This window comes from Pinus tabuliformis, chromosome 3_1 (genome assembly GCF_031772625.1).
Source record: "Pinus tabuliformis cultivar Carrire ecotype Pingquan chromosome 3_1, CPIR1, whole genome shotgun sequence".
In the NCBI taxonomy this organism is placed as follows: Eukaryota; Viridiplantae; Streptophyta; class Pinopsida; order Pinales; family Pinaceae; genus Pinus; species Pinus tabuliformis.
In genome coordinates this window covers 846,727,940-846,755,029 of record NC_142301.1, presented here as the reverse complement: position 1 = coordinate 846,755,029, position 27,090 = coordinate 846,727,940, and the positions used below count along the sequence as shown (strand labels likewise).

The 27,090-nt window shown below is 38.6% G+C and overlaps 1 protein-coding gene across 1 annotated transcript in view; it reads right to left on the bottom strand.

The window, feature by feature from the left end:
• The window catches only part of VPS41 (vacuolar protein sorting 41), a 205,845-nt gene that overhangs the window by 118,068 nt on the left and 60,687 nt on the right, over positions 1-27,090 (bottom strand). Inside the window, exon 7 of the mRNA XM_089412059.1 lies at positions 10,299-10,401. Coding sequence (XP_089268185.1) covers positions 10,299-10,401 — 103 coding nt within the window. The remainder of the gene's footprint in view (positions 1-10,298; positions 10,402-27,090) is intronic.

Genomic DNA, 27,090 nt, shown 5'->3' with positions numbered 1-27,090 from the left:
CAGATGGGTATGAAGAAGATCTCGGATGGGTTGAAGTGCAAAAAGAAGATCTCGCATTACAAGAAGCAGTCTCGTCATATATATATGTATCTCGGTACTCCTACAGCAGCATACTATTAACACAGTCACTAACACTGTCTCAGCATACATATATTCTCGGCATAGTCATGTTGGAAAGAATTTCGGTGATGACAGTGACTATTACAATCTCGGCATACCTGTGAATGGAGACATACAATCTCGGTGGATATCACAGTATTCGGATTTGTCTCCTAGTAATCTTGGTATATATGTATATCAGTAATCCCACAACTACACACAGTCTTGGTATACATCTAGTTGCAGTCATGGTCTCAGCATGAGTGTAATGTCACAATCAAGATCTCAGTGAAGTAATGATCTTATGAAGTCAAGTTCATAATCATGATTATGATGAAGGCAAGGTCCTGATCTATATCTAGGTTTAGCTCTCATAAAGACCTCGTTGTTATAATGATGATCTCAGTGAAGGAGTAATAAGGATGACCTTAGTGAAGGTGCAACAGTGGTGCAACTGTGATGACATCAGTAAGGCACTAATGATGGTCTCAATGATGGCAGCAGTAATGAAGATCTCAACAGTGACAGAGAAGAGGATTGATGTCTTGGTCTTGGAATGGCAGAATGGGTCAAGAGTCATGGTCTTGGTATTCGTCAAATGGAATCTCAATAAGAAGAATTTTTGTGCGGGTTTTCCTCTCCAAGAGGGAGAGGTTTTGGCCATGGCAGAAAGCCAAATATCTTGTGTTCTTGTCTCTTTGTTGTAAAAACGCATACACTAATAATGACAAGAAGATCAAGCTAAGATAAAATTGTAAAAACACTTCACAAATTGTTATCATGAAAAGAAGAATCTCACTAATTATGAATGCCCTAGATTTTTCAACAAAGAGAAGGTCACCAAGGATAATCCTCATGCTCCTAAAGTGAGGGAAAGTCAAGCGAAGGTCAAAGGAGGGCTCAGAAGGCATATCGAAGCTCACACGTGTAGCAGCAGCAACTGTTGGGGGGCCGAAATTTTAGATCTGCAGTGGAGGCCGAAATTTCTGCAACTGGAGGTTGAAGAAGTGCTACTGGAAGAGATTTAACTGGGGTTGACAGGATCAAGGAAGAGGAGATTTGCGGGTTTTCCTCTCAAGTGGAGAGGTTTTGGCCCTGGCTTGTAGCCTATATTATGTGTTCTTGTTCTTCTTATTTTGGTAGTTGTTTGATGATTCACACATATAATAATAAGTAACAAAGTTAATAAGAAAAAGGACATCACAAGCAGTTATCAAGTAAAGAGAAATCTATATAATCCTTTCCCTTTCGATTTCTCAACAGTCTCAAGGTGGATCTATTAGGACATGACTTAGAGTTCCCTTGGGTTTTTCAATTTACCCTTTAGACTAAGGATGGATGCATGTATATATGTCACACTTTGGCCTAGATGATTATTTCCCATCACTTTTGGGTTATAAGATATGTATTTGGCACTTGAGATCATGTAAAACACCACCATGAGAGGTCTCTACAAGTTTTTATCCACTTGGATGATGGAGAGCCCCTTCCTTCAACACCTTGGACTATTTGAGAAAGTTCTTCAAGCATGATGCCCTGTTGAAATATGTCACATCACTGTCCCATTGGGGCTCCACCACTTCACACATCTTTGGGGGCACACATCATCATTATTAACAAGTCATCCACCTTTTTGAGGTTGTCAGAGCACCTTCCTTGAATCGCAGACTTGTTTTGGACCTACCTTGCCTTGGACATAACCATAGTGAGGAGTTGGTTACACATTGGAGAAGACCTCATCATGGACTGTTGGATAACTTTTGGGAGAGTCGACCACCATTCTTGAGTTACATATGCCACTTGGATGACCCTGCATGTTAGCCATTTTCTCATTTTGAGGGGTCAATCTTGCTTAGAGGAGTTTGTTGAGTTTGTTTCCTTGATTGGAGGAGGGATATTGGAGACCCTTGACCTCTCTTCTTCCTAATTTGGTGTATATGTCCTCTTTCCAAGGAGATACTGTACATGTGGTATAGTTACTTTATTTTGTATGCATTATTTGACTTTGTCCTCCTTAGGTAGTTAGAGGATAAGAGTTTTTTATGATTTCCTAGACTAGATATAAGAGCGTTTCCCTAAGAAAATATTATTGTATTTAGAGTATTAATGAGCCTCAAACTCTATATAAGAGGCTTCTGTCATAGCTTATTTTGGTTGTTGTTGGAATCCTTGAGATAATCTTTGTGAATATCAAGCATTGACACCACTTTGGGTTCTTGTTCAAGGTTTTCTTTCAGATGGCTACATGTTTTGGTGCTTAAAGTTGGATTTTGGTGTGGATTCCTCTACATAGGCAAAGCTACAGATTTGATCTATTAAAGGGTAAATTTACCACTTTAAGTGTGGTAAAACCTCCTTTCTCTTATGCCACCTTAGACTTTGATAATCGATAGTTTGCTTTATATATCTTAGGAATTCTGGCAAGTTGATTGATTTTAATTACTAGGGTAAAGTTGGATTACTGGTTGAAAGTGCATCCATTTCAAGCCCGCCATTGTAGAGTTTTGCATTAAATTTTGGCTAGATTGGAGCGGAAACTATTGAGTCTTTATAGCCCTATTTTCATTTTCTAATCCATACAAAAATAGGTCATTTAAGGGAAGTCTTCTTGACCCCATTAGCCCTAGCATTTTGACATTGGTTACTCCCATCAACCACCATATATCTAAAAACTCTGAAACTTTCTCCTGTTTGTTTTGTTTTCTTTAAATCTAAAGTAAATTGTTAGATTTCATTATCAAGTCTAGTTGCATTTGACATAGAAAAGAACGTATTCTAGACTTGTTTCTTGATCACAATTTGGAATCACTTCAAGGTTTACCCACCAAAACCCTAATTGTGATTCAACCTAAGTTTGTGTTTCAAATGTTTATCTTTATACCTGGGTTGTCATTTATTTCAGCAAATCTGAAATTTAAATCTTGCATACTAAAACCTGAATTTGTAATTTAGCCCTCTGAGATTAATTTCATATCACTTGAAGAGGTTGAACAAGTGGTTTTCACAACTTAGTTGAAATCTGGAAATTTCCCTCATTCAATAACATAAAACCAGATTTAGATATGAACCCATATACTTGTTGACTGCTTTGTATCTATATGAACCTCTGTTGCAGGAAACACTGGGTAGGAGGACATTTCCAACAAAAAATGAAACAGAAACTCGGAAACGTGTATGGTACAGCCTTGAAACACATTTCAGGCCGTATTGGCATGTTTCACGAAGCTGAAACATGGCCCAGTACGGCCTGAAACGCGTTTCAAGGCCGTACAACTGCATTTCCGGAAAAAAATACCTATTTTCTACATTCTTTTTTCTTTTTTCGTTTTTATTTTTTTATTTGGTGATTAAAATATATTGTGTGGATGTTTCTAGATGGCTCTCGCAAGTTATAAAAAGACTATCACCTCATTCCCTCATCACAGGAATTGAGCAAGTTGTTTCACTTGGGAAGGGGCGATTTTAGCAAGGAGAAAAGAGGAAGAGAGCAGTGGTTTCAGCTAGGGTGTGAGATTTCAACAGCAAGAAAAAGAAAATGAGATGTGGATCTAGAAGCTCCTGATTTGGATCTCTCTTGCTGCCCTGAATATTGAGGACCGGGAGCCTACAAGTGGAATTGGCCAATCTTCTTCAGCTCCACCATCCACTATTGAGCATGCTTCTTCAATTTTTAACGAGGATTATGATGATGAGGATGCAGATTTAAGACTATTAGTCTTTAGTATTTATAGTACTTGTAGCATCATAGTCTTTATTGTACTTGGAGCCTCATATATATAATAAAGGCTGATTTTGGATATATATTTATAATAAACGTCATTTATCAAGGTTGTTTTTGGATATTGCTTTTTTCATTATGTGATCATTCATTAGTAAATGTGATGTTAGTATGTTTCATCATCATGTGACATGTATAATTGATAGGCTTATAGTTTATAAATTGACATTGGAAAACTTAATCATAATGTAATAATGTGTCATGTATGCTTTATGATTACACATAACATTTCTTAAATGTTCTAACACACACACACACACACACACATATATATATATCGTGTTTCACTGTTTCCAAAATTTGGAGGGTCATGTTTCGTAGCCGTACCCGTTTCCCCATATTGTGCAACTTGGATGTGAATCTAGTTTATGTATGCTTGGTTCCATTAATGGTACATCAACTTGTATGAAGAATCACATCCATAAGCATTGAATCATTTGTTTGCCAAGTAATATGTTGCCTTGGATTTCATTATTTTTCATTAAAGTAGATCTTGGTATTTTATGGTTCATCATCTTAAGATTTACTCCCTTGGGCTCTCGCAATCATTACATAGTTTGGGTTCAAGTTCAAGTTCAATAATGATTAAGTTCGATTTGAATTCAAATTTTTGGATAAGGTTGGATGAGGCTCACCATTAAATTCGACTATATATTCACTTAAATTCGACTCTATATATATATATATATATAATCTTTAAAATAAAATATAAGATAAAATGATATATATATGTATAATGTTTAAAATAAAATATACGATAAAATGGTAAATTAAGTATGCATATGTATTTATTTAATTATATAACTTATATATTTGTTTTACTATGATAATTTAATAATTATAATTTTTACAATCTTTATAAATCATAAAAATAATGAATTTCAACCATATATAGTCTAAAACTATAAGATATACTACAAGTTTTAAAACATATAAATTTACATTATATCTCGAGGTAGTTTTGAAGAGTGCACCTTGCTCAAACTAGCTAATACCACAGGTTCACGACAAAATCCATATGTGTAATCAACCAAACCATTGTGCTAAGATTGGATGGGTTGTCGAATAGATCAAGTCCTTGTGTCAAATTCTCCCTATGGTCAAGAGTAGATATGGATAAATCGGGGCTCTAGCATCGGTGATTGAGCTCTATTGTTAGGTAGAGGCTAGTAAGAACATGAATTCTAGTTTGGCCAAGCTTCCTCACATTCCCATTCATTAACTGATGCAAAATGACCTTGATTCCTAGTCGAATCAAAACAAACAGGTGTTCTCCTTGAACCAGTGGAGAAAGACACTCAGACCAACCACGACGTGGATGGGTTTTTAATTTACAGTTCCCATGAAGAACCCTACAGTGCGGGTGAGAGGTAATGGCATTAGCAAGCCTTCCCTAACCAAATAGATGAAGGTGAACCTATGCTGAACCTAAATATTTTGTTGAGATTCATTGAACTTTGAACCCCCAAGATTCTAGTTTGGAGAACCTTATGACATTGACTGGAACTAGTTGAATTGGTTGATCTGCCCATATTTTTCACCCCAAACTAGTTTGACTAGTGGAATGAAACCGAAAGTGGCCGGTTCGGCACCAAACCAACCAGTTCTATATAATGCAACCAAAGTCCCCTCCAAACGCAATTCTAACAGTAATTTATGAGTGGAGCAGCCTAATATTCAGCCTTACGGCCCTACTAATGCTACGTAATTAATAGTAACGTTAGACTCTTAAAGTATCATTCTTTTACTTAAATTTTTAACATTGCCATTAATTGATTCAAGATGTTTGAGAGTGGTTTTGACCTCGCTGGATTTCATATGGAGAAAGTAGAAGTTTAAATCCCACTCAAAATCCAACAAACTTAACAGTTTTTAGGATTTCAGGATTGGGGAGATTGCAACATTTCCATTGGATTTTGTCGTGTATGAGGATATGTAAATAGCATTTAATCAAGAGCACCAAGCCCTCTATGTAACTTGATGTTAGTGGCATTGACTGTTCAACTCCTCTATCATGACCCTAGTAAAAATGTACCCATCACTCAACCAGAATATCGATTTGACATGTGAAGCTCTTTCTATCTTCTTTTAATGCTTAGAGGGCGATATTGATGATGAGGATCCCAATATAGGCAATCATTTTGATGATATGGAGATATTTGTTGTAGCAAAAATAAAATTGACACTAGAGATCATCTAGAGCCTCTTTGTTGATGTATTTTTGGTTCATAGATGTATTGCACTAAGTGTTATTTTGGTTATATGCACTCTTGCTATATAGATCAGAACTTCTGCATATTTTTGTATAAATGCTTTGGATTCATATGGATGCACATAAATATGGATGTTTTTCTTTTAAATTTGAATATTTTATGTTTTTTTTGGTCGATCGATTTTTTGCCTGATTTTTTCCAGTTCCGATCCAATTCCTAGTTTTGGGGTTGACCAATTTTCGATTCTGATAACATTGGTTTAGGGATACCCCACCTGGACTCTACAAAGCCAATCAAAAATGAAGAGGAGATTATATTAACATGATAGTGATACCTCTTCTAATAGTTAACTCATGGTTGCATCCATGGATTGGACATTTTCCACTTAGATGCAAGTTTAGAAGGTAAAAGGAACCATTAAACCAGTGCATTTTGGATGAGATATCAGTTCGTAACATTTGCTATCGAAGCTATACCCATGCAAATTGTGTGTAATTAGAGCCCAAGACAAATATAGATATCTAATATTTTATGATGATGATAATTTATGTGATTTGGGGGGGGAATAAACCAAAATGATGAAGGCTAAAGCACCATCGGAATTACAAAAAGATGGGGCACAAGCAGCATAAGAAGAAATGCAAAAGCACTTGAAAAAAAAAAAACAATTTAAACTAATATTAGGAAAATCCATATCTAAATTTTTTAGTTTAAAACATTTACCATTTATAGTAAGAGAAACCTCATCCAACCTGGCGAACGTCAAAGAGAACAAAGTCTTTTGCAGTGCTTTAAGTAGGAAGAGTTTCAAGCAATCTTCCAATCTTCCAACCTATGTTTACTTATTAAAAAGATTTATTTCTAGTTTGAGATTGGAGCTTAAGGTGTGAGGAAAATTGTGTGTAATTAGAGCCCAAGACGAATATAGATATCTAATATTTTATGATGATGATAATTTATGTGATTTGGGGGAAAAATAAACCAAAATGATGAAGGCCAAAGCGCCAATGTGGAAAAAGTCTAAGTCGGGATTAATTCAGCAAGGGTCCAAAAGTTGAAAAACTCGTTAAAGTCGGGAGTTTTTTTAAAAAGTTGGCAAAAAAAAAACACACAAAATTATTCTTTTTTTTTTAACATCTAGAGTCGAAGTCATAGTTTAGATGTGTTTTCAGTCTTTTACTACAATGTCATTCTTTACATGTGAATTCGATCACTAAAAGCACGTTACACTCTTGCAGTCTGCATTCTAAGTCCATTTTATCACCAACGTTTTTCAACATTATCCACAAAAAATATGATCATAACAGTGTTGATTCTTAGGAATGTTCTTCAGCGATTTACGCTTCCTTGCTTGCTAGTCTGGATACTCCTTGTCCTCTTGCTCTTATGTCTCACAATCATGCTCGTCGAGGTAGGTATGCACTTCTTTTTCATAGTCTTCTCAGTTTCTTATAGCAGCCTTCTGACAGCGTAGCCTCTGTCTAATGTCTCTTCTCTGTATTTTTTTGCACATCTCATATAGATCCCTATTGTTTTGCAAATATAACATCCAGCAAGAGCAAACCAATAATAGCCGTATATGTTTCAACATTCAACAAAATAGAGCAACTAAGCAATTAATTTTCTCAGTGACACCAACCAACTATAATGCTCGAAATTAAGATTCAACAACAACAAAAAATTGCATAGCACAATGTTATCATCAAATTTCTAGGGCTATGTTTGAAAGATTCCACTCTCTGCCTTAAGATTAAACAACAGAAAATTATATCATTTTCACCTTTGCGGCCTCTTTATCCGCGGCCTGGAAGGGAGACTGACTTTTTGGGTCGACTCCCGATTAAATCGGGAGTATAACGATTAAATCGCGATTTTTTCCTTTCTGAAAAGGTCGGGGATTAGATCGTTTAGTTTAAAAAATCGCATTTTTAGGATTAAATCGCGATTTTTTGCAGACTTTTTCCACACTAAAAAGCACCATCGGAATTACAAAAATATGGGGCAAAAGCAGCATAAGAAGAAATGCAAAAGCACTTGAAAAAAAAAGTCAATTTAAACTAATATTAGGAAAAGCCATATCTAAAATTTTTAGTTTAAAACACTTACCATTTATAGTAAGAGAAACCTCATCCAACCTGGAGAACATCCAAGAGAACAAAGTCTTTTGTGGTGCTTTGAGTAGGAAGAGATTCAAGCAATCTTCTAATCCTGTGTGTAACTTATTTAGTGTATTATACCACCATTAAGATGCATACCTCTAATCATTGTTCCCTGTTATGCATAAAATGGTAACTAGAGCAATGATCATATTGTGTAAGGCATTTGCTCTTCTTTGATATGGTTTGCGCCAATGTTGCACAAAGCGCGAGCGGGATTTAATCGGCGCCGGGAAAAAAGCGGAAAAAATCGTTAAAAGCGGGAAAAAAGCGGAAAATAGCGTTTGGCACAAAAATATTCATTTTTTTTCATTTTTTTTCAATTTTTTTAATATCTAAACCATCTACAACATAAAATAAATACATTGACACATAAATATGATAAAAAAAACTAATATATAAGATGTTTAATATCATTTCTAGTGCTAAAATCACACATAACATTGAATCATGTCCTGAATAGTAAGTCCCAACTCAGCCTCAAAATATCAACAAAAAATATGATAATGCATCTCATCATGTCATAATGTCATATACAATAAAATGAAAGTCTAATCCTATTGATTTCCTCTGCCCCTCTTGCGAGAAAATGCCACAGCTTTCCCTTTCCCTCTAGATGTAGATGCTGGTGCCCGTGCAGGTGGAAATGGCAGTGGAGTCTGATGTGATCTAGACGTTGAAGAACTAGAAGTAGGACCTATAGGAGGTAGACCACGTCCTCTACTGGTGGCAGGGGTAGCCCGGGCAGGTGGTGTCACCTGGAAACATTACAATCTCCCAATCCTGAAATCCTGAAAAACTGATAAGTCTGCTGGATTTTAAATGAAATCTAAAATTCTACTTTCTCCATATGAAATCCAATGAGGCTGGAACCACTCTCAAACATCCTGAGTCATTTCATGGTAATGTTAAAAATTTAAGTAAAAGGATGAAAATGAAGATTAAGGAGAATGTCACTTAATCTTCATTTTCATCCTTTTACTTTAAGAATTTAACATTACCATGAATAGCATATCCATACTAGGGCCTAGACTTGATCATTAAGCTACCCCACTCAAAAATTATTTGTTTCTTTCAAAAAACATTGCATGAAAAAACCCAAAAAAAGTTATAAAACTATGCTGTCCTGAGCCCCCACGATTTTTTCGTTAAAAATCGCGCTTTTTTAGAAAAAATCGCGATTTTTTCAGTAAAAATCGGCAAAAAAAAAAGTAGGCGATTTTTTCGTATAAAAATCGCGATTTAAGCGGGAAGGGGAAAAAATCGCGATTTTAACAACACTGGTTTGCGCAAAGGGTGGGGAGTGTTAAATCTATGTTTACTTATTAAAGAGATTTATTTCTAGTTTGAGATCGGAGCTTAAGGTGTGAGGCATGAGCAGTCCTGACTCCTGTTCAGACTATGTATCCATTTTTTTAATTTTATTTTTGATAGTTTATGCTATACTTTGGAATGACAATCAATGTTCAAACGTTTCCATTTAGCAATAGGCAGAATTAACATAGTTAAAAATATGGCTTGACCAAAAACTCAGGAAGGCCAGAGAGTACTCAAACTTGGCTAATTTTCTGTTAAGAATGGCAATTTTCTTTTCATTATATAACTTATAAAGGGACCAACCAGGTTTTCCATTGGACCCACAACTTAAATTCACTGACTTATGAAGAAATAAGCAATTATTTGTGGGTCAGATTTGCCTGCTACTGAGTCAAACTCGCTTCACTGAGTCAGTTTGCCTCATTTTCTGTGCGAAGCTGAGTTTGATTCAGGAGTACTCGGCAGCTCATCCAAGTTTTGTAAGAATGGAAGATTAGTTTAAGTCAGCAGTACAATAGCTTAAGAAGGTCTAGCCTGTGATCTTATTTAAGGTCCTTTGTAAAAAGCAACTATCTAGTTATGGAATTATTAAAAGAGTGTGGTCCATATGCAAGCACTTGGAATCCTCTACAATGAAAGTTCAAAACTGAAAAGCCAAAAGCAGGCTTTTGGCATATCATCTAAATGAAGAAAAAAAATCTTAGCCAAAAATAAAATGAAATAAAAAATGATCACCTCATCAAGAAGCTCAATTGGGGCTTGTCCTGCTTCAATTGCAGCTAATGCTTTGTCATGCTGGTTATGTTGAAGAAGCCATGCTATATGGTCATCTGCATTCCTGAAATGAGAGCAAAACACAAGTTTTTGGCAACCACATCCACAGGATTCAAAACATGCAAGATGAATAAGCCTAATTAATTTAGCTACCACTACTTGTTAAACACAAATCCGGAATTATTAAAAAAACTTCAATGATGAGAGTAAAACACAAGTTATTGGCAACCACATCCATGGGATTCAAAACTTGCAAGATGAATAAGCCTAACTAATTTAACTGCCACTACTTGTTAAACACAGTTCCGGAATTATTAAAAAAACCTCAAGATTTCCAAGGCAAAGGAGTTCATACCCTCTTTTGTAGCACATGGGGGCTAAATTGGGCAAATTGAGGTCCATACTTGACATGAAGGGACAAATGTTAAGTCAAAAGTTATGTACAAACTATTCCAAACAAAACCCATATGCCAAATTCCTCAAACTATGCAAGGCATTAAAGATCTAGCATATGACTCATCCAATCATGGGGTCAGCCCACATGTGTGAGGTCTATTTAGTCGTTTGGGAGGTTAAAACTAGCCGTTGGGGCTAACTAAACATTTAAAAAGGTCAATCACTAAAGGAAAGCCAAGTTTCCAAAGAAAAAGGATCAAGGGCATTGCAAGTCGAGTCTAGTTGACCAAGTTGACCTCCTTTTACTAGTAGTTTGTCTTCTCCAACTGGATGTTGAGGGTATAAAGGTAAAGCAAGTGAGTGATAAACATCAACTAGACACTAAACTAGTCGTTGGGGATGGAATAAGCCCTCAAGTCAAGCAAATCAAACCTCCTTCAAGCAAATCAACTCAAAACAAGTCAAATCGACCCTCATGTGCCAGTTGTTTTACTCAATGAAGCAAGTCGAACCCCTCTTGTGGGTAATTTTCTCATGTTAAAAATATTTTCCCATATATTGACTTGGTCTCTGACTTGTGGATGACAAATCAAATCATTATTTTTGGGAGAGGGTTTCAACTAGCTGTTACAAGAAAATGTATATAAGGTTGGCCCCTCCTCCCATTTTGGTTGTTGTTGAACTATGAGATCATAATGCCATGATAAGAATATCTTTTGGTGCAAACAATTGTCTTGTGGATTGCATTTTCTATTCCTCTTTTGAGCTAATGTAGATGTTGAGATCCATAAGATTTTTGAAGATATAACAAATCACACAAAGCTCTTGGGTCATTCCATTGAGAGGCTACATAGTCACTTGGAAGAGGAGGCTAGGGCGCTAGTCCTCACTTTCTCTCTATTGGATTGGGGTTATCAAAATCTAATTGGTGGGCTATAGCACTTATAGGTGGTTTCCTCATCAACACCAATCTCTCCTAATACCACAATTAGTCCATTGGCCAGAGGTATTTCAAGAGAAAATCGCTCCTAGTTGGCTTTGGGGACCAATACATCATCTTAGACTAGAGTGAGGGCGACTAGTCTTTTAACTCCAGACTCATCTCTTAGTCCAAAAACACCAAGTTGATCTAGAAGGGGTGTTTGCAATCCAGTATTAGAAAGGGTAATTTGCAAGATCAAGGAAAGCTTCACCACATCAACCACATATTCTAAAATTCAAAACTATTCTCAAATTTTTTGTTATTATAAAATATAAAAATACAAATATGTTTCACTAGCTTGAGTTTCAAATCTTTATTTTTAGCTAGTTCATTACTTGGGTTATGCTTAAATCTTATCTATTTGGCCAAAGGAAGGTACAGTTCTCATGTGTTCCAAGTGACCTGACACAAGAACATGGGACACAGAGGGTAAGAAAATACAAGTATCAAACACGTGACACGACGACCCGTCAAAATATGACAAAGAGGACATATATATATATATATATATATATTCTCATTCAATTCAGAAACTAAAACATGTACCTAATGATGATACAAATTCAATCATACATTATGCATACAATCATGATTCAATAATGTTACAACTAGTACTTACTACTATTATCTATTTGGCCAAATGAAGGTACAGTTCTCATGTGTTCCAAGTGACCTGACAAAAGAACATGGGACACAGAGGTTAAGAAAATACAAGTATCAAACACGTGACATGGCGACCTGTCAAAACATGACACAGAGGACATATATATATATATATATATATATATTCTCATTCAATTTAGAAACTAAAACATGTACCTAATGATGATACAAATTTAATCATACATTATGCATACAATCATGATTCAATAATGTTACAACTAGTACTTACTACGACGTCAATGTCGATAAATTGAGAAACACAAGAAATTAACCATAAACAATAGTTTTCTCATTAAGTCATCAAAATCAAAATGTATTACATAGATACTAAGTCCTAACTCGAGGCACAGATACTATATGTGGGAATGCCAATGGAAAAAAGCAAACACTGAACAAGGTAGATACTAGAATCATATTTAAAATGGAAGAATCTCATATGCTATAGCTTATCAACATCACTACCACCATTGCTCTCTTATGCATCCTCCTCCTCTATATCCAACGTAATCTTTACATCTGCTGGTGTGGAGGATGACCCCTCAAGAGTATCAACACCATCAAAAGTGATAGGCTCTAGCACTGGCTCATTAAGATCCAAGTTCGCCAATGCCAACTAAACATTGTTGTCCAAACCCATATCATCTGGAAACACATCCCACATCTTTGTATTTCCCTTCAAACACTCCTCACTCTGCCTATAAATAAAATTAAGTTTGGTGTGCAGATACACCATTATCTCTACCCTAGACTACTCAAGCTTACTCTTCATCAAACTATAAAGATTCCCATATGTGCTCCAATTCCTCTCGCAACAAGAGGATGAAGTAACATGAGAGAGCAGCCTCATGGCTAACTATTGTAGAGGAGGGCATGTTGCCCCATGAGTTGCCCACCAAGCATAGGGCTTCTTAGCCCCCTCACTCTAATCACATCATAGCATGCAAATCTCCTAGTGCCAGTGAAAAACTCTGCAAAGGCATCCTCCACCTCATCAAGGGATGCTCTATCCTGAAATATCCATCTCAATGCATCCTTCCTCCCCTATGAAATCTCCCATCCATGTAAGGAAGAAATTTGCATGAAGGTCCACCATTGAGCCACTCATTGTTGTAGTATTTTGCATTCAATGAATGAGCCAAGCAATGCAAAGGTGTGCAATTCTTGTCCCACCTACTGACAAGAATATTTTATACAGCAGTGAAGAAGGCCTTCACTAATGTCTTGTACTCAAGGACTCATTCTGGAAAATAATAAGCCTTGCGGACTCAATCATGGAATCCCATCCCTCATAAACCTCTCCTAGGATGGGTTGGTCTGTGTCTACAAATCGTAACAAAGCAATGATAAGGTCCATGATCTTAATAGTAAGATCTACCCTCTCCCACCAAGTATCATCTAACAATGTATTTGTAATATCCCCTTTTCTAAAATTTGTTATTTTAACCCACAAATTTTCAAATTTTTCTTTGAGGACTTTTGTCAAACATTTAGTGAGCAAACATTTTCACAAACACTTGGTGAGAAAAATAAATAGCATGTACAACAAGAATATTGCAAGGGAAACCAATAATTTTATTAGCTGAAATAGAGGGTTTACATGCAAATATCAACTTTATGAACCTAGACACCTCTCCAGCAAATGGTTGAACCAACTCGGCCTCCAAAGATAATGACATCAGCACTCAAAACTAAACTCGGCCCACAAGGAATTTGGCTTGGGAAATGAGATAAACTCGACCCTCTCAGCTCAGCGACTCGACCTCCAAACGATAGCAATGTCTCGACCTCTTTGCATGAATGCTCTAATCTGGCAAAATGAATCGATCACCAACAAATGAATACCAACTCTGGCAAATGGATCTAACCTCGGCAAATGAATATCAGCCCTGAAAAAATGGATAGAACCCCAACAAATAAATATCAGCTTCGGCAAGATGGATAAAACCCTAACAAATAAATATCAGCTCCGGCAAAATGAATGGAAGCCCCAGCAAATAGTAATGTCTCAAACAAAACGGATAGAACCCCAACAAATAACACAACTCCAGTAAATAATATTTGTAAACAAACTCAGCCCTCTTAATAGCTAATGAAACTTGGCCCAACAGTTGAGATGAATTCGGCCCACTGAAGATAATGACAAGAGATAAACTCAACCTTCTTAATAAATTTGATCCCAACAACAGCAACTCGATCTCCGACAAATATATATAAATTCAGCTCCTTGAGAGATAGCTGCAAATTAACCTGCAATTTAAGCACAAATGGAAATCTGAATAATTTCCCCGCAATGCCAACTAGGGTGGCAATGATGTCCACCGAAATTGGATGATTACCAACTAGGGTGGCAATGGATGTCCATCGAAACTAGTTTGAGAGTCTCGCCTGAAACCCTCGAGAGAAACTCGCTTGAGCTCCCAAACCAAACACCAAGAAATAATCATAAACCAGAATGAATGAGAAATGACCTTCTCTCCCCTTTTATAAGATTTTGTCGGAATTCTCCAATCTTCTAGAAATCTCCTTTTATTATTTTATTAATAAGCCACTTAGTGCATTTTCCTCCTATTTTCCAAGTGACTTTTGCCCCCTTTTATTTACCCCTTAGATAAAACACTTTTTCTCCTTTTATTTAATAAGTGACTTTTTATTACTAATTAAAGTCACTTTTATCTCCAGAAAATGCTTAAACTACCACCATGATCACACCGGCCTCCCAAAGCCCCTTTTTCATTATTATTTCTTGTAGATCTTTTCGTCCTAATTCCAACGAGTTATTACACTAAGGTGTTTCTCCAAGTAATCAACCTAAAACAACACCTTAAGCGTAATTAATTAAAATATGCCCGTTAATAACTTCGTTTTACAGAAATCGTCGAAATGCAGTGAAACCAAGATCGAACTGTGCGGAACTAATCTTGATGATGAAAAATGGCAAGCGATCCCAGTCGGCCCCCATAAAACTCCTCAAAACCCTCTAGGCCCACCAATAATGTAATCCTGCTCCTGTGACCTGGTTGACATAAGCTCTAGAAATCCCTCCTAATCTCACCACAAGGCAATCCAAAAATTGGGGACATTACAGTCTCCCCTCCCCAAAATTGCTTGTCCTCAAGCAATGTCATCACATGTTGCTGCTCCACAAGCCGATCCAAACTAATACCAGGGTCCCAAATGTGCCACTACGCCACTCCAGACCACTGTACTACCCCAACATGAATGGATCTCATGATACTAGGGTCCCAAACCATCATGATCATCGTGAAGCATTCCTTGCTCCACTCACTCCACAGCCAGACAGACACCAGAGACCCTGTGCATACTGCCAATAAGTAGAACATCTCGAAAATGCAAAATCTCGACCATCTCCTTGAGGAGTTGCTCTATCGGAAAACCAATCTCATGTACCTCAAGAGTGAACTCCTGAAGGTACAATCCAACTCCTATTGAGAAGGGTCCTCCTCCACATGAACTAACCACAACTTCCTACTGTTGATCACACTGCCATACTAGTGAGGCACTCTAAAATATCAACAAATCACTGAGAAGTGAGACGCTCCCTGCGAAACAGAGGTCCAATGGAAGATCTAAGTGATCTCCCCTGTAAAAGCCAGCTCATCCATAATGGTCACTGAACTGCCAAGCCCTATGATGCCAAGGTCCAAATGCCATGTTATCGTCACACCACTCTAGTCATAAATAACTGCACATCATGCTCATACTAAATCCTCCTCGCCTGAAACCACATGCCAAAATATTTGTAAGGTTTGAACCCACAACCATGAAGAACATCTTGCCAAGGCATCTCAGCGAGGTCAAAGTCTACTGGTCTACAACTAGATTTGATCTTGAGCAACAACACGGAAAATATGCATCGCCACATGGTGAATGCCTTCGCAATCCTCCACGTATCAACCCCGAAATCAACTAGACCACTCATTGGCATATCCCTACACATCGAGAAGTGGAATGATCTAGCAACCAACTGGATCCCTAGTTCCTGTTACCCACCATTTTGTGGGTGATATCGCTAGGAGAAATGTTTTTTATCCAAGATGGTCCTCAGCCACCAGCTAACTCATTGTGCCATTTCTCCACCACCTGAGCCAGCCATGTGGTCCCTCGCCCATCTACCATGATCGTATGTTTGAAGGTGGGCCTCCCGAACCTAAAAGTATGCCTTGTCATTTGGTAATTGAGTATTGTAGTTTGCTTATAATGGACACTTTTGGGCATGGATTAATGAGGGGATTGGGAGGAAAGAATGGGTTAGGTATGTGCCCTTGTCCCCTAGAACCCTTTTTGGATATTAACCTTGTATTCTAGTCCCGTGGGATCTCTTTTACTGACCATTTGGCTTTAGGGATCATATTTCATGGGAAACCCCGATTTTGGTTGCGTGGTCCCACTCCCTTATCCTCTTATATTACACCCTTTAAACTCATTATTACGGTATTACCCCATTCATCATCTCTCCCACCCGAGTCCACATTCCTCCACTGGGTCCACATAGGGTTATCTCGCCCCTTCCCCTTGCCCGCACCTTGGGTAATGGCCTATAATGATGCCTAGAGGTTGATGCAGCTAAAACGAAAGATAAAAGCATATTTGGCCACATTCAACAGGAAAATGTACCACAAAATGCAAAAGATAGTCGGGATAAACACCTTTAGCACGTGGGCAAAAGCCAATACATGAGCTCTGCCCCATCATCATGGCCATCACCCTGGTTCCTACAGGTTCTATGACCCTCCATCATAGAGGAAACCATGATTGTCCCAACCCCTAGTGCACAATAAACAACCCTACCATAAAAGGGGGTATTTACTGCTATATCTTATACATCATGCTCTTACCCCATGAGCCCCAAGCAGTTAATCAAAGAAAATCATAAAAATGCAAGAGGCATATAAAGAAGGGTGGAAAAATCAAGGTCGAGGCACCTCGTGTACCATGGTTGCTCCCTCCTATATGTTGTAAACCCAAGTGTGGGCTTCCCTCTCTTTAGCTACCCTTGTACCCCAGCATGTGACCCAGGGCTACCCCTTCTCATCTCCTACTTCATTCACCTATCTGTCACATGCCACCACCTTTTGAAGGCTGTACCTTGAACATATTTTACCCTTAGAAGTAGAAACCACCTAATAGTATCCTTGGTTAACACCATTTGGAGTTTAGGAGACATTGGCACATCGCGAAGCCCATTATAAAGGGCAGGCCATTATGGAGTCCCCACTTGTGGTCCATGATTGGTAAGCTCATTTACTCGATTTCTCTAATTACTTGTTGTACTGGAAGGCTAAGGTACGCATTGGAAATTTAGCAAGATTGCAGATGATCTCCATCTTTGGTTTGGTCTACTGAACGGGGTCCTAATCCTCTAGAGGGCTACATTGGCCCATGTAGGGTGTATGTTGAGAACCATGGGCCTCCACAGTAGCAGACAACACTCTATGGATCCCCACAGCCATTCAGAGATTGCTCGTAGTTCACTTATTGGACAAGGAAGATGCACCTGATCCATCATGCCCAGCTGACCCCAGATTATCACCATACCTTAGCAGAGGATCCAAGACTTGCACGATGATGTGGCATCACCTACACCATCATCCTAGCCCTTGTCGGCAATCTACAGGCATCTTCGATTTGTTTGGAAACCCATGAGGACACTTGTGTGCCCCCACACGTCATTTGGAGCACCACAAGTTATTATAAGGGGCCAACCCCTTGTCCACTGCTTTTGAGGGTCCTACTCTTCATTATGGCACCCATGGACCTCATTAGGCCTCTTAGAGGGCCCTACGACATGCATAGATTATTATTTGACCTCTTGAGAGGCTTATTCTTTCATTTATGAGCTAGTTTGGTGGGCTTGTCACCAAAAAATGGATTATTAGAACATTATTTTATTTTTGGGGCTTATGTAGGCCAAGGAGGCTAATTCGAACTCCTCATTAGTGTATAAATACAAGTGAGATGAATTCACTTGCTCATCATCACTTTGGATTGGATCTTTTCTCTCTCTTGATAATTTCGCACTTTTTTTAAAGGATGAATTGGAGCTTTATGGATGAATTTTGACGTGTGGATATTGGTCTACCTTATCTTGGAGCTTCTCTCTTGTCAATTGTGGATGTTTGGATATATTCTATTACATGTAAGTACATGTTTTTAATGTTATTCTTGTTTTACTTTTGTCATATACATTGGACTGGGATTTTCGCTATTCTTAGGGCTAATTGTTGCATGCATTTACTACTTAAAATTGTGGAATTTTGTCTCTATTATAACATCTCTCAATGTATGGGCCATGTAATGTGAATGGAATCTCCTAGGGGTAATTCTATCAATGAATTCACCTTGATAAGCCATCTCCTTTGCACATCGAAGTATAAAAGTTGCAAGATTGCTTCTCTTTGACCTAGAAGGCTACAGAAGTAGTCTTGAGGCCTCATTGACCAAGAACCAAAGGTCCTCAGTCATATTCATCATAGACTCCATTCTCCCAAGACTAAGGCACTAATCTACCAAGAGGTGATCACCTAAAAAACACACCTTTTTCTAGGTCTAGCCGAATTGGGTCACCTAGGGCATCATTTTACAAGCAAACTATGGCTCCAAAAAGTTCGATCTCCTAGCCTCTGCTGCGCTAGTGTCTCTTCAAGACCTCCTCCAAATTTGAGGCCATTCTGACGATGGAGTTGTGAGAAAAGCGAAGCCCTAGCTCTGAGATCAAACTTTGCCCTAGCATCCCCAAGGCTAGTGCCTCATAGCATCAATTCAACATCTTTAAGAGAAAAATATTTCTTTGATCCTTTCCCCCACCTTGTCTAGGGTAAGAACATCATTGGTTGCCATACTCTTTTCTCCCACCCTAGACTGGGTCCACTTGGTCTCGTTCCTTTGTAAAAACAATTCTTCAAGAACCATCTGGGATACCAATTTCAACAAGGATTTTAGGGTTTGGGAAACTCTTTCACGAATCATATCCCCTAAACCTAACCCTCAAATCCTCTCATCTATTTGCAAGAAGTCATTTTACCTTGCTTAAAAAGCAAGCAAGCTCTATTCATCAACCTCTTCTAGAGAAGGATCATTTGGGTCACTTCACATCAATTCATTGATCTATCCTTCATTGGTGACTCCATAATATACCGGGTCTCCTCCCTCTGGTGAAAGTCCCTAAATAGAAGGGAGCCTTAGTCGAGGTGACAGTGGACTAAGACTCCATTTGTTGCCCTTGGTCTAGCATTTTCCCTTTAGGGATCCCCTTTAGGTCCCCTGCTAGTTTGAGCGGTAACAGAGACCATGTATCAATAATCATCCTAGTGCACATTAAACCGCCTTGCTCCTGCCAGATCACACAATCAACTTTGTTATCCTATCTCCTGATGATGCACCCAAATACTACCTGGAGCCTACATTCCTTCCCTTAAAAGAGGCCTACCATCCACTATGCCTCATGCTCATGCAATGCCTCGGAATGTCATGCCGGCAATATGTCATGCAACTCCCTCATGACCATCTCCCCAAGTGTGTACTCAGGGGCGAAACATATGCTACCTCTGTAGTAGACCATTCCATTCCTAAGCCTGCAACCGCCAACTTGTGCACTAACCATACTTCTCAACTGGAAAGCTTCTCTCCTATCCATGACGCTTTGTGTCTCAGGTGAGCCTCCGATGTGTTGCTTTTCATGATGAGAGCATCAAGGGGTGACAACCAAATCCTCTGTGACAGTAAATAGCACTGGAGTGATAGGTGTGTTAATCCCCAAGGGTATGATCAAGAGTCCATATGGATATCCAAGGGTAACCATGTGAATCCCCCTCTCCATCTTTAATTTGTTGATCGAAGACATGATGCTCACAAATGCTCATTTGCCCCCTATTGATTATGGGTAAACCTAAGCAGCATAACTCATCACATGCTAATGGGGAAGTCCCTACTGTGTTGATCCTTGGCTCATGTGCCCAATAGATCAATGGAAAAGTGTCGTCTCCTTACAATGCCTTGCCAGGTGGCATTCCAATGTCGTCCCATTCGAATGACTCCACCCAGAGCACATTGATCATCCTGCAATCCCATACACGGACAATGTGCCAAGACATCTCCTGAAGTATGCTCATTCGCATGTCAAACCAACTGGCCACTAGTGCTGACAGGAACTCCATGAAGGAATGTGTGTGCTCAGTTACTGGGTCAACCATTTTGCATAGTCATCCTACACCTCTGGCATGTGATGGAAAGCCCCATCTAGATCCCAATGCCAACCTAGGCTTCCAATATCCACTCCACTCGTGTCAATTGAATCTGGATCGCAGATGGATGTACCCTCGTCTGAAATATACATGTCTCCACATCCCATGGATGCGTAATCAGAACCCTATGGGACATACCTCTCTTAAGTACATGTTCATCTGGGCACTCCTCATGCTCAAATATCACAAAAGGTTCCTCCATCAAATCATGTGTCCTTAACATCCTCTTGTGTGATTTTTTCCATAGTTAATTGACTCTCTGCCATGGGGAATGAAGAATGTCCACAACTCAACCCCATACGAAGTTGCTTAACCTTAAACTTTGATTCTTAAAGGGTAATTTGAGTGCTCTTCAAGAACTCCTGGGTAGTCTCAAGCTCATGGGTAAGCCTGTCAACTTCCTCCTCTTTCCTTTCTAGCGCATCATGGTATATCTCAACAAGCATGAATAAGTGATATCTATTCCAAAGAAGGTGAAGGTAGTTGGATATCATCTCTACCAATGCCTCTGATTGTCTGAAAATCTACTAGTGAAGGCTCTCCTTCCAAACTGTCATGTATCACTGCATTTCTCCAACAATAATCTGCCACTAATGTCTATGTATCATCATATTGCCTTGTGGTTGCCATAATATGGTCAGTGCTTACCTTCGATTGGTTTTCCAAATTATGGGCACAAGTAAGCATATGAGCAATGTGTTCTTCATAAAATAAATCATCTGATGGGTCTGAGTTCATACCATTGACAACCAGTACATCATCATCTTTGCACACCTCTTGGGAATCATCATCAACTACCATAGCCTCATGATTTTCCTCAACAATCTCGTTAAATGACGATGGGGATTCTACATCATTATCTGATTCTCCTTCACCCTGAACCCTTGTACCAACTTGCTTGAGTAAATCTGGGATAGCTTCATCTTTAATGGGTATGACTTCTCCCATGTCATCCTAAGAGGTTTGATCATAGTCCTCACTTCCAATCATCGTTTCTCTTGCACTCACAACAACGTCACTAAGATTTTGTTCAGTCATTGTGCTCTTTTTACTTTCATCATCTGCAGATCTGCAATTTTTTTTCTTTTGCCGACATTGATGATGTCCATGCTTTGAACTGCTCTACCAATCTTGTGAAATTCCTATTATATTCCTCAAATTTTTGAACAAGTCTTTTTTGCTGCAATTGTATCAGTGGCATTTTTCCTTTCTGATTCTAGTCATTGAGTTCTTGATATCACCTTGATTTAGACCCACAACTGGCCAAAATCATGCTCTGATACCACTGTAATATTCCCTCTTCTATAATTTTCTATTTTAACCCACAAATTTTCAAATTTTCCTTTGAGGACTTTTGTCAAACATTTAGTGAGCAAACATTTTCACAAACACTTGGCGAGAAAAATAAATAGCATGTATAGCAAGAATATTTCAAGGGAAACCAATAATTTTATTAGCTGAAATAGAGGGTTTACATCCAAATATCAGTGTTATAAACCTAGACACCTCTCTGACAAATGCCTGAACCAACTCGGCCTCCAAAGATAATGACTTCATCACTCAAAACTGAACTCGGCCCACAAGGAATTTGGCCTGGGAAATTAGATGAACTCGGCCCTCTCAACTCAACAACTCGACCTCTAAAGGATAACAGCGTCTTGAGCTCTTTGCATGAATGCTCAACTCTGGAAAAATGAATTGATCACCAACAAATAAATACCAACTCTGGCAAATGGATCTAACCTCAGCAAATGAATATCAACCCTGGAAAAATGGATAGAACCCTAGAAAATAAATATCAACTCCGACAAGATGGATAAAACCCTAGCAAACAAATATCAACTCCGGCGAAATGGATATAACCCTCAGCAAATAAATATCATCTGCGACAAAATGGATAGAACTCCAACAAATAACACAAATCTAGTAAATAATATTTGCAAACAAACTCATCCCTTCAAATAGCTAATGAAACACAACCCAGTAGTTGAGATGAATTTGGCCCACTGAAGTTAATAACAAGAGATAAACTCAATCTTCTTAAAAAATTTGATCCCAACAACAGCGACATTATCTCCGACAAATATATATAAATTTGACTCCTTGAGAGATAGCTGCAAATTAACCTACAATTTAAGCACAAATGGAGATCTGAATAATTTCCCCGCAATGCCAACTATGGTGGCAATGATGTCCACCGAAATTGGATGATTACCAGCTAGGGTGGCATTGGATGTCCACCAAAACTAGTTTGAGGGTCTCACTAGAAACCCTTGAGAAAATCTCCCTTGAGCTCCCAAACCAAACATCAAGAAATAACCATCAACTAGAATGAATGGGAAATGGCCTTGCAAACAGGAACATTGTCTATAATGATTTGCACATAAGAATCAACACCTTCATTTTCAATAACTTTAATGAACAACTCACATATATATTATGCATCCTTGTATTTTCCAAGAGCATCTATTGCTTCCAAGAAAATCGGTCCATTCAAGGAAGACAACATGATGTTGATGAGCAGATTGCCTGTTGCATCTGTCCATCCATCAGAAACAATACTAACCCCAAATGTTGGCCATGTTGATTTAATAGGCTCAAGCATTTTATTCGCCTCCTTCTTCGCCTTAACCAACAATGTGGTTCTAAGCTTCTCTAAACCAGGAAGCACATAGCCCAATTGGGCCCCTTGAGCTAGAGCTCGACACATCTTAATAAATAAAGGTGATCAGAGGCAATGGCAACATCAATCTCTTCTCACCTCTCTTGCTGAAATATCTTGTCCACTGGACCAAGTGGCCTCCTTTTTGTTGCTTGACGTGCACGCCCACTAGAACTCCCAAATGGATAATTGCTTTTCCTTAAGAATGCAAAGGGATTCTCAATATTGTTTTTCTTAGATGTCGCAACCTCCACTGCCACACCAACATTGGCCTCTCTTTCTAGTTCTTTCCTCTTAGATGCACTCATTCCTACAAATGCTCTAATTTCACAAGATGTGCCAAACAAATGCCCCTTCACACGAAAATAGATGTTCTTGAATTGATGGTTGCAAAAGTTGCATGTTTAAAGAACATTGCCTCCTCCCTTGAACTTGCTCCCCAGCCCTTGATGTCTTGTAGCATACTTCCACAAGGGATGTTTCAATTATTGAGCCTACTATCTTGCTAAAATGATGTTTCTCTCAAATATTTGATGTCGTTGTTGAAACCCCAATTCCAACAAATGAAATATTGGTAGACCCTAAAGAAATTGAAAGAGTGGCAGGAATTATCAATGAGGGCATTCTACCCCTTCTTTTGCCCCTTTCCTGCTGCCCTTGATTGATCCATGATTGTTGTGAATATAAATAAAAATGGATTGTTGTAAGGTTGTGCATGTAAACAAAAACAAACTGGCAAATTGTTATAGTAAAACTAAAAAAATTGGAAAGGAAGTCCACTTGCCTGCACCTTGAGTCTCCTCCAAAACTCGTCTTCTTCCTTTGTTGGTCGCTCACTCACTCCTACAGCACCAAAAAAACAAACAACAATGAGGAAAATCAGCCCAAAACCGGCATTTAGCGACGCACAGGGTTGCTTTTCCCAGGACGCGTGTCACAGAATCAGGCCACGATTTTGGCACGTGCCCAACACAAGTCAAACTTTTGTCAGGCACATGTCATTATTGTGTTGTGTGGGGAACATGTCATCATCGTGTCGTGTCTAACACGAAGGATCAAGGTTGCGGGGGGGGGGGAGCTCCACCCCCCCCCGCCTTCAAATTGCTCCTGGAGCGCGCTTCGAGCGGAAGCAAATCGAGAGCGACCCAGGAGCGCGCTCTCGAAATTCACACCTTGTTATTTTTCACAAAAGTTTTGTCACAAAGATGTTCCAAACGCAAATTTTCAAAGAAACAAGATATTTTTAGTAGGGGCCTAATATTCAAGCTTATGGCCCTAGAATTGATATGCAATTCATGGCAATTATTGATCTTTCACTTTCATCCTTTTACTTCAATTTTTAACATTACCATGAAATGACTCGAGATGTTTGAGAGTGGTTCCAACCTCATTGGATTTCATATGGAGAAAGTAGAATTTTAGATCTCATTCAAAATCCAGCAGACTTATTAGTTTTTCAGGATTTCAAGATTGGGGGGCTTGCAATGTTTCCATTGGATTTTGTCATGTACTAAGGTATGGGACTCGTATTTAATCAAGAGCACCAAGCCCTCTATGTACCTTCATGTTAGTGACCTTGGTTGTCGAACTCCTCTATCATGACCCTACTAAAAATGTACCCATCACTCAAACAAAATCTTGATTTGACATGCTACATTTTTTCTATCTTATGTTAATTGCTTAGAGGGTGATATTAATGACAAAGATCCCAAGATAGGCAGTGATTGTGATGATATGTAGCTATTTGATTTAGCATGAATGTTTTGGATGCTAGAGGCCATCTAGAGCCTATTTGGTTATGTATTTTCAGTTCAGAGATGGATTACACTCAATGATATTTTGGTTATGTGCACCCTTACATGTTATATAAATGAGAACTTGTAACTTGTGAACGTGGTTGATGAAGATTATAACTTCTAGACGATTGATGTTATATGGTGTAATCCATGTTTTTATGTTTTTTATATCTAATTCATCATTCTACATGCTTCTGTTGACATATATGCATCAAAATATATAAAAATATATATTATATAAAAATTCTCTCTCGATTCACTCCCAAACTGGGAGCTTTTGAAAATGTCACTCCTCGCTGCCACATCCTCTCCCGCTCCCACTTCCAAGTAACCTTGCGAAGGATTCCAGACAAAGGGGGGACGTGTCCAGTGATTTAACATGTGTTGTGTAAGAAAGCAGATTGAAAGAAAGTTCCAAGGTACTATCCAAGGGTTCTCAAATCTGCCACATAATTTACAATAGCAAATTTCAAGTGATAAGTGAAGCCCACTATAAGGTTTGATCCTAAAGGCATGTACTTGTAAACCCCTTTCATATTTTACTTTTGGGTAACTAATTCATCATTCTTGGAAGTGATAAACACTTTCCAACTTACTGGAAATTAATTTTTTGCATAAACATTCAAACTGAATTTTGAGTCTTGACGCCATGGGGATTTGACCCCTTTAGTGAGTAAACATTTTCTAGATTGCATAATATTTCAAAGATGCAGAACGTTCCACCACTTTGCACTACATTTGACAATTCTTCAGGATGATACACTTGGACCTAGCATGCCCCCAAGTCGGCCTTAGCACCATATGAGGGACGACAGCTAATCCAAGCCCAAAATGAGGATAGTCTCACCTTCAGAGACTTGGAAGGGCTAGTACCACCTAGAAATCCCTGAAGATTGGAGCAAAGATGGACATTATGTACAGTCGGAGACCCAAGAGACCACTTTATGGTACCCCAATTGGACCGTGGGGACCAAAAAGGGATATTGATGGAAATTTGAGGTCCAACCCTCAAATTGTGATTTTTAGAGGCTTCTACATCACACTTGACACTTAATAGCCTCAGCGTTTAGCAATTGGAGCTCTTCTCATGCATGATGTCAACCCTAGAGGGCTAACGGCTCACACGTGTGGGCTTGTTTTTCACTTTTGGTCTAAAGCTAGTGGGTTGGCTTGTAACCCAAGGCATTATTGTGATTTAACTTGTATCTAGGGGCTTTTAGGCTAAAATTATAACTCATCCTCCTCATATAAATAGAGGAGAGGATCATTTGTAAATCATCATCATCTCTTGGACTATTTCGGCCCTCCTTAGGAGAATTTTGGCCTCTTGTATCTTGGAAAGATGTGATCTATGGAGTACTTTGTCTGTTGGAGTTATTTTCTTGGCTTTGGAGAAGTCTTGGATCAATAATGGAATGTTCATGCAATTTCACCTTGTAAGCGTACATGTTCTTAATAAATCTTTGAATTTTATGTCTAATGTATGGAATGCATTGATAATCCAGGGTATTTCTATTGTACTCTAATTTATTGAATATCAATCGTATAGAATCTAGATATCATGCATTACTCATATTGGAAATGTGAATGGCATCCCCCTTGGTGAATCATGATTATAGCTCTCCCAAGTGACTTTGATCCATCACAGAGAATAGTTAAGGTTTTGTTGTTAGGGCGTCAAAATATCCTTACTCCTTTGCAAGATCTAGCTAATCTTAAGCATCCATAGACTCCATCAACCTAAGGACTAGGCATTGGCCTTGTCTAGTTGATGATCAAGTCAAATTTTATCCATAAATTCAATTTCGTCCTATCTCTCTTCTCAAATTCGGCCCTCTTAAGCCCAAGCAACCCAACTAGGGCTTAGTGTGAATTGGCTAGGAAGAGGAATTTTGGGTCTTGGAAGGTCTCAACATCAAGGGTTGTAGTGGTTGCCTCAAAATCATTCCCCTTGGTGGTCATTCTTTCCATTTTCATCCATAATTTCTCTTGC